At 36.3% G+C, this 9,573-nt stretch overlaps 1 protein-coding gene across 1 annotated transcript; it reads left to right on the forward strand.

The window, feature by feature from the left end:
* Positions 1–1,305: 1,305 nt before the first annotated feature.
* Positions 1,306–1,791, forward strand: LOC120596625 (KHDC3-like protein). Its single transcript, XM_039855121.1, is given in 1 exon segment — positions 1,306–1,791. A coding segment is annotated over 1 exon segment (486 nt).
* Positions 1,792–9,573: the final 7,782 nt, after the last annotated feature.

Here is a 9,573-nt window from a genome sequence, read left to right on the forward strand (position 1 = left end):
ACATATGCTTTCTTATTAATCCCTAAACAGAGCAGGCATTGGTTTGTCTTGAATGTTTTTGTATTTATGGACTAATCTTGGGTCATGATTTTCTGCCTATTTACCATAAAAGACAATATTTAGTTTGGGAAATATTCTCTTAGTATGTGATGTGAATAGTGTCATTTATGAGAGTCTATTTTCCAGTCATTTTAATTGTCAAATCTGGTACAATCAAGAAGCATTGTTAGTAACCTTGGCAACATTATACATATATATGTGTGTGTGTGTGTGTGTGTGTGTGTGTGTGTGTGTGTGTGTGTATGATTGGGCAGGATTTTGGCCTTTCTCTTAGAGCTCCGGGTAGAGGAGCTGTGGATATGTATTTCTTTTGCACGTCCTTACAAATTATCCTTAAGTAGATTTTCCATGGGCTTGCATTTGGGAGCCATTAATGAAGGAAATCTTTAGAATTTTTATGCTCAAGTAGATTCCCCCATTCATCCATATATATAATGGTAATTTTCTGAGATTGATGTTCTTCTTTAGAAATTGTAAATTTTGAATATTGACTAAATGTATCCCATAAAATAACAAAGTTTGAATCAGATGAATTTTGTTTTATGCTGAAGTTTTGCAGACTGAGTCACCATTCCCTCCTCCTATGATCTAAGTTTTCAGGAAAAGATTAAAGCCTCTCCTCTATATTACAGTCAGAAGTCAGCATGACTAAAGCAAACTATCCATTTATTAGAACACATACTTCAAACCCAGCATAGAAGACGTGATAGCCTTTGAAAAGGCATTAATCTTCACAGCATTTTAAACTAAATTTGCATTCATATTATTGGTTTTCATATATTTAATTAAAAGTTGTATGTACAATGATAAGAGAAAATAGTGTATAAATGATGGGGAACAACTTAGGCACCCTTGGTAAACCTGTACCTCAGCTGGTGTTAGCAGAAATGCTTATTTATAATAGCAAGAAACCTGCCAGTCAAAAGTAGGCAGCAGTTTTTCATGCAGTAACGTATGTTAATCCAGGGAGCAAGATAACTAGTGGTCAGTTAAAAGATCAAATATTTGATATATGTTTTGCTTAGTTTTCTAGTAAAACAGAAATAAAACACTGCAATTTCTCCTTACTTTCTCCAGCTGTTAATTCGCAATCTTTGTGAAAGCTATCACTAGCCACTGGGTCATCCAAGATCTTTGGGTTATACTCAACACTTTCCTTTCTCAAAATTCTTTTTGGCTGCCAGGCCCAACCAAGACCTTCCAGATTGCAACTGTACTGCTGCTCCCTGAGAGGCCCGCCGCAACATGGCCAGCCACAAGCGGTTTCCGACGCTCATGCAGCTGGAGCAACCGGAAGAAACGCTGTTCCAAGTGCTAGGTAACCTCACCAAGAGGCCCTACTGCTTCCACGAGTACCCGAAGAAACCAAAGGCAGTTCACCTCTAGGCATGACTGGTGGAAGCGATCTTCCGCCTGGGAGGAGAGCATGTTCTGCACGTCGGGTGTGTGTCGCGAACACTGCTTCACATTCATCAGTGGGAACTTGAAGGCGAGGCTGAAATCGTGATATTTGGTCGGCCTTCTTACCAGGAGGATGTGTCCAAGATGATCATGAACTTGGCTTACTATCACCACCAACTCCGGGTGCAAATCTCAGAGAGGGATGCTGCACAGGAGACCCAGACAGTCGCAGTCGGGGAGCCGGCAACCCAGTGGTCCTCCGATGCACTCCAGGAGGTGGCGCCCCAGAGCTCTCCTGATGCCAACGTGGGTCGGGTTCTCAGATTATGAAGGTATTTCAGAGCCCAGGAGCAAGAGTCAGCCAAAATTCAAATGGAAACTCCTATATGGAACCCTCTTTCAGGCCCTGCTTCTACTTCAAAAGCTGAGGAAGGATGGTGTGAGTTGTCCTTGGTTCCTCCCTCCCATCCCCACCCCCATGTTAAACGTCTGCAAACACGAATCTCAAAAGTTCTAACCAAGAACCGAATTTCCCTCATAAAGAATGGAATTTCAAAACAACGACGACGACGACAACAACAACAATAAACCTCTTTTTAAGTCTCAAGGTCTCCATGAGAATATTCCACACAAGCTTCATCAATTTCTAGTCACTGATACACAATTGTGATCTCATCCTTAGAGGCTTTCCTTTCTCCTCATCAATTTAAAACACTTTTCAGTAAAATGGGCCTGTTTATATGGTTTTGTATTTCTTCCTGTCACCTTTATAAGCATTTCTCTATACTGACATTGATTTCTATCAGCCATGAATGACCCAAAGTGAAGAAAATGGTACAAGATGGCTAATATTTATCACGAGCCAGGTACTGTTCTAAGTGTCCTACAAGCATAAACTAGTATAACTCATCAACTCATAAGAGAGGCACAAATTGATGCGTATATAAAACAGTCTCAGATTGGTAAGAGAACTTTCCCAGAATCACACAGCTACTAAGGAGTCGACGTAGAATTTGACCAGAGCCCATGTTTTTAACCATCGTTGGTATTTCTTCCTTAAATTATACTCTACTAGAGAGTGACTTCAAATCTCAGTTATGCCATTGATTATCTGGGTGTCACTACAATTTACTCCCTACATGACTCAATTTCCATCTCTTTAAAATGATACGGTGTATACCTCATAGATTTATTGTAAGAATTACATGAAATAACACATGTAAAGACTGAAGAAAGAACTAGAAGATGGAAAGCTTATTTTCTCAATAGTTTATCAGTGCTGTGTACAATTAACGTTAAGTGAGTTTTGGCTCAATAAGTAAATGAAATGTTAATTAATTAATTATAGTACTGAAATCATTAATAGTGTTCAACATATTATTATCATAACATTAATGAATGTAGTTATTAAATTGTTTACTAATATTTATTTTGCTTTTCAGTGTTTTTCTTTTTTTCTTTTTTGGCCAGATACTCAAGTCTCCTCAATAGTGTGTACATTTCTAAAGTTTGATTGAAGGATTCTTATAAGCATTTTATGTTATATTTTCCTTAGAAAATGCTAAATTCTGTCATGCAAGAGAAAGAGAAGTTTTGTTATTGTTGGTACAAGGCTTTAATAGTCACTTTTTCCCTGTGCGGTGGTTCTGGTTTAATTGATGTTTAGACTAAAGCTCGCTACTTATATCTGCTTTCATAATTGCAAATTTGCGTTTTAATGGCTTCTACACATATACTGTACTTTTCTTTATTTCTTTAAATCTTTTACTGCTTGATAATAATGGCATTTGAAATCTCATGAAACGTTATTTTGGGGCCTCCTGGACGTATCATCTACATGATAATGACACAAGTTTGTAGTATCTTTAAAGCATAATAGGAGATAAAATTCATAGCAGAGTAAGAAACATCTTTCTTCAGGATATGTATTTGTGATTGATATGACTTTGCTCCCAGAGAGCAGTTAACAACACAGCATTATGATTGTGTGGGAAAAAAAAATCTCTTTTAATTTCAACATAGAATTCTTCTTCTTCTTCATCTTCTTTGCTGTCATCATCGTTGTAGTCATCGGTGTCAGAATCTGAAGTCTGTAAATGCTAGGCTTGTAACCTCTTAATTTGGCTATACAAATGCCATTCACTGATCAGATTTTCCGGGCATATTTGGGTGAATAATGTGAATCTAGAAGAATATTGTTTGAATGCACCTTTATCATTTATTTATTTATTTATTTATTTATTTATTTATTTATTTATTTTATTTAGTTTCAAGTATACAATACATTGGTTAGAGATCTATACAGTTCATAAACGATCCTCCCAAATGCCCCCTCCCCCTGACCCTCCACCTAGCCAACATATTAATGCTAACTGCATTCCCTATGCCATGCTCCTCATCCCCTCAACTATCCAGCAGTTACAAATTTGTACTTTTTTAGCCCTTCACTCCTTTCTCCCAGCCCCCCGACGCTTCCTCCCCTCTGTCTGACACAAAATTGTCCACTATATTTGTGAGTCTGTTTTTGATTAGTTTGTTCTTTTTATTCCTTTGATTCGCATATAAATGAAATCATATAGTGTTTAGCGTTCTCTGTCTGACTTAAATAACTTCTAGGTCAATCAAAGCAATATCTTTTTCCATCCCCTTCCTTTTCATATACATGGGTCTTGTTTTCTTATCCTTTCAGCCACTCTGTCTTTTAGATGGAACACTTAATTCTTTTCCATTTAAGGTACTTATTGGTAGGAATGTAGTTATTACTATTCTTTATTCCTGTTTTTGATACATGTTTTTTCTTCTTAAAAACGTTCCTCCAACATTTCCTGTAATACTTGGTGGTGATAAATTCCTTTAGCTTATTTTTGTCTGGAAAGCTCTTTATTTGTCCTTCGACTCTAAATGATAGCTTTGCTGGATTAATTATTTTTGGTTGTAGATCCTGGGTCTTCATCCTGTTGAATATTTTTTTGTCAAGCCCTTCTGTCCTGCATAGTTTCTTTTGAGAAATCAGCTGCCAGTCTTATGGGTGCTCCCTTGTAGGTAACTAACTGCTTTTCTCTTGCTGCTTTTAAGAGTCTCTCTTTGTATTTAACATTTGGCATTTTAATTATGATGTGTCTTGGTGTGGGGCTCTTTGGATCTCTGATTTTTGGAATCCTCTGAGCTTCCTGGGGTTTTATGTCCATTTCCTTCACCAGGTTAGGGAAGTTTTCCATTATTATTTTTTCAAACAGCTGTTCAACATCTTGATTTTCTTCAGTTACACCGATTAGATGGATATGTGGACCCTTAATAGTGTCCCATGTGCTCTTTAAATTATTTTTATAGTCTTGGCATCTTTTTTCTTGCCATTCTGATTGAGTGTCCTGATTGGCTTTCCTGTCCTCTAGATCTTTTTCTTTATTCACTTTGTGTATTCCTTTATTTATTCCATTTAATATACTTCTCATCTCAGATAATGTGTTCTTCATTTCAGACTGGTTCCTTTTTATGATTTCCATTTCTATTTTTATGTTTTTTTTTTTTATCTCTTTGTTGAAGTTCTCACTGAATTTATCTACACTTCCCAAAAGTTCATCGAGCATCTTTATAACTAGTGTTTTGAACTCTGCATCTGTTAGATTACTTGACCCTATTATATCTGGATCTCTGTTCTGTTCTCTCATATGGTTTCTGCTTCTTTGTCTTCCCTTTTTGGTTGCCTTTCTGTGTCTGTTTCTATGTACTAAGCAAAGCTCCTAAGTCTCCCGGTCTCATTAGTGTGGATTGGTGAAATAGGTATCCAGTTGGACAGTCCTGAGAGGGGTTCAGCTGCAGGCCTAACTTAGCCCAAGGCTCTACCACTCTGGGGCCACCTTTTAAGATTCAGCAAGCAATCCACTGATGCTGTGCTTATAGCTGCCTCAAAAGGCCACACCAGAAACCAAGGCCAGCTGTGTCCACTGTGAGTCTCAACAAGGAGTACCTGACTCATTGAGGACACATCTGGAAGTGTCTTGGATGGGGTCGCAAGTTACGGGAGACGGGGTTTCAGGGAATCCTCTAGGTAGAGTGATCTCTGTTATCCAGTTTGATGATGTTACAGTTATGGTGGCACTGAGTCTGGTGTACTAGTAGTGGGGAGGGCTCAACAGGGAACAATGGGTACATCAGGCACTTCTGTACCCAGCAAGTCTTGTCTCGGCCCTCACTTTGACAATGTCTCCCTGTAAGTCCCTGGTGCCCCCTGTATGCAGCCGAATCAGCACTGGTGCTCCAAGTGAGCAGGTTTGTCATCACAAAATCCTGCTTGCAGATGCGGCCCCTTTAAGGGAGGCCACTGCCACAGCCTTCATCTGACGCAGCCACTCTGACTCTGCCACTGCCACAGCCTTCATCTGACTCAGCCACTCGGGACCAGTATGCCTTGCATCCTCGCCCCGTCCTACCTTCTGCCGTAGCAGGGTGGTTTCTTGGAGTTCTCCCTAATTGTATGGCTTGTCCTCTAGATCCCAGGAGATTTTTCCTTTCTGCTGCTCCTTGTTTCCATCACAACTTTTATTTGGTCGCCAGAGGGATGAACAGAGCCTCTATCATCTATGTTATTATTATTTTTTTTTTCTTCTCTTGAACGCACCTTTAGAAAGTGCTCTAGGTGAGCAGTAGGGAGCAAAGAATTTCTGTTGAGTGAAGGGCTTTCTACCTTTTTCTTTGGAAGTAGCTTTGATGTACTACTAAAAATTTGGGTGGATGTTTATCACATATTACCTGCAAAAGGAGAGAGTTTAAAGGAAAGTACTAAATTTAATCCAGAGGAATGCCAAATCAAAAACAATGAGCCTTTATATATGTTCTTTCCCCCATTTGTGCTACTCTCAGGATGACCTAAATGCCTTAGAATTCAAAAAATAGTTACAATAGACAACCAAACAAGCTGAATATCTTTGGTCCATGAGTCCAAGCACAAGGACACATAGTTTCCTTTGGTTATCACAAAGCCTGGGTTTATTCCACTGTTATGTCCACATGTCTTTATTATAATTTAGAAATTTAAACTACTCAGATAAGGTCCAATTGTTGTATTAAGTCTCTCAGAATCTCAGAGCCTGAATGCTTAAATCTGCCTATAATTTTGCATGAGAAATCAGTATCTTTTCTTAGTTAGGAAAAGAAAAAGACCTATTCATTTCCAAATTAACCTAACAATAAAATTAGAACTTTTTTTTTTTAGCCTTCAGAATATTATGTAATTCTGGCAATAGCAGACTACATATAAAGGGTTTCAGTTAAATTCATACAGAAGCTAATAGAAATTATTTCTAAGACTGACATTTATAAAAGTGGAGAGCTCTAGTATTGAGAATAAATTCCTCAAAAATGATATCAAATGTGTAATTGTGAGTTTGGGTTGAGGGAAGATAGTGTTAGATTCTCATTGCTATGAAAGAGTTCAAGTGTCAGATAAACATACTTGATCAAAAAGTCTTCTAGGTATGGTGTTGAAAGCAACGCTGATAATTTCGAAAGTCATGAGAAGAGATTGAGATGCTAGACCTCTGAAGATAGGTAACTATCTCACTTTTAATAAAGAAGCACATGGTGAGTTCCAAAAATCCTATAACAATGAGCTTTATATTGATCCTGTGTACAATTTCAAGAAGGTCCATTAAATGAGTGTTTTGAGAGCACTTAAGATAAAAAGTTGGCAGCAGAGATTCACTAAGAGTGATTCATGCTAAGCTTACCTCTATGATCTTTTCACCTGACTTATAGAAAAAAAAATAGGCTTTATGCATAGACAATTTGGGTATTTCCAGGGCAAAGTTACTGTGGAACTATAATTGCCCTTTGCCTCTACCCACGGCTCCTCCTAGGGCCAATTCCTGACTTATGATCTATGCATTTATGTTTGTTGGTAAATAAATAAAATACTAAACTACCCTTTAGGCTGCTCTATGCTCAGTTAATTATTGGATTCTTTGAATGTTCCCTTAATAGGATGCACAGTATGTCCACAGTGTAGATCTTTTTATAGGGATAAGTTTCTTATATTCTTTTCTGTTTAATGTTCTTTAAAAGAACTATTATCTTATATCAGCAACTACTTGAAAATGGGAAGGATACTTTTTGTCTTAAAGTAGTTACCAAATGTCTTTCACATTATAGGGGCTTTAAATTTTAATTGTTTGGTGTTAAATTAATATGATAATTATTTAGGTTATAAACCATTAAAGATACAATTGTTACCTCCATGAGACATTTTCTATTTCTTTAGTTAATAGAACTCCCATTTCATACAGGAATTGGACACCGTGTGCTTCAACAGTTTCTCCTCAGATCTAGAATAAAAAGTGATAAATCTAAGCCAATGATTCTCAGCTCTATCTTATTCAGTATCTCTAAGTCATAACCAATTCTTGAATGGACTCTTTGCTACTCTGAAATGTTAGTGAAAACATAATGTAAGTATTCAAGTTATTGAACATTATTATATTACAATTAATGAATATAAAGGAGAAATAATTTTACATCAATTCATAATAAAAATGTAGTTGTACCAAAGCATTTACAGATTTAAAATACTATGGATGATAATAAAATTTTTATGTCTGTACCCATATCCTGAATTATTATAAATGCAAAGCTACATATATAGCAATGCATGTGAGTTTTATTGGAGAGCTCAAATACTGAAAGTGCCATTCCCATTACTGGCATAATTGATCTGGTCACATGTAATAGATATCTTCTGTTTGCCCATCATCTCCACTGTACACCACCATTTACCCTGCTTTTGTCCAAATAGAATGACCTATACTGAATATATCAGTAGCTCCCCTGCTCTATGCTTCTGTTTATGTTCAAGGGATTGGAGAGAAGGAGGAAAAAGGAATCAGGGATTATTTCACAAACTTTCTCCCTGCTAGATCTCCTTGTCCAATCTGTGTCTCTCATGAAGTCAGTGTTCCCTTCTCCTCTCAAGGTAGTTTATTCCCCATGATCCTTTCTGCTGCTACTAACCCAGAGTTATAAGGCTACTAACTGTGGTCCTTCTACTTCTACCCCTACACACATTTGTAAGTAGTGTTGTTATACATAAATCTTTGCTAAATTATCTTAATTTGATAGTTTTCTTTTTTCTTTCTTTCTCTTTCTTTCTTTCTTTCTTTCTTCTCTTTTCTTCTTTCTCTTCTCTCTCTCTCTCTTCTTCTCTTTCTTTTCTTCTTCTTTGTATTCATGGAGTACAGATCTTTCTTTGAGATAATCATTTTGTTTTGGATCATGTAATTTAAACAGAAACATATTTTACCTTAATCCACGACGTCATTTCTTTTACCTGAAAAATTATTCCATGATAATGGTTTTAAAGATCAATTTGCATGTGTGAAAAGAAATGTCATACTATATATCCAATATTAGATTATGTTACCTATGTAAATACTGTTTTAATCTATCATGCTTTTAGTATTAATTGTGAAGCAAAACACATTTATCTGTAATAATAGACTCCTGTTGATTTTTAATTTTAGAAAGATCATATATATTCAACCTCATCTGAATTTTCAATTTTTGACACTAAGGTTATGGAATATCAAGAATAAAATGAATCATTATCTGATTCTGTTCTGAGAATCATGTTTTGATCACCAACAATGTGTGTTAACTGTCCTTCACATTGCACACATACATTATATTACGCTGGCTAATGTTGAAAAGGTGCATCTTCAGTAATGTCTTCAAAAAATTGTCAAATCATTACATATAGATATTTTCTTTTTATATTCTTCTGACTTTTCTGCTATCAGTGTCTTCTAAGAGATAAACAAGCAGAAACAAATAGAAAAGAACCTTGATCTTGTTAACTAGCTCTCCCCTTTTGTAAGAATTAAAAAATAATAACTTTTATTCTATTTCTTTTCAAACTGTTTTTCTTTACTCATTTCAACACCAGCTTTTCTTGTTTTTTTTTTCAACTTTCTTAAAGAGACACCTACAGTAAAGAAAAAAAACTGCGACATTTCCAACGCTGCTGCAAATTTTGCATAGCTATAGAAAAAGAAATACATTTTAAAGAAAAAGAAAACAGTAAAAATATGAAACAAGAAAGCACAGAAAGACAGAAGGTAGTAA

The sequence above is a fragment of the Pteropus medius genome, unplaced genomic scaffold (genome assembly GCF_902729225.1).
Source record: "Pteropus medius unplaced genomic scaffold, Ma_sr-lr_union100, whole genome shotgun sequence".
Taxonomy (NCBI): domain Eukaryota; kingdom Metazoa; phylum Chordata; class Mammalia; order Chiroptera; family Pteropodidae; genus Pteropus; species Pteropus medius.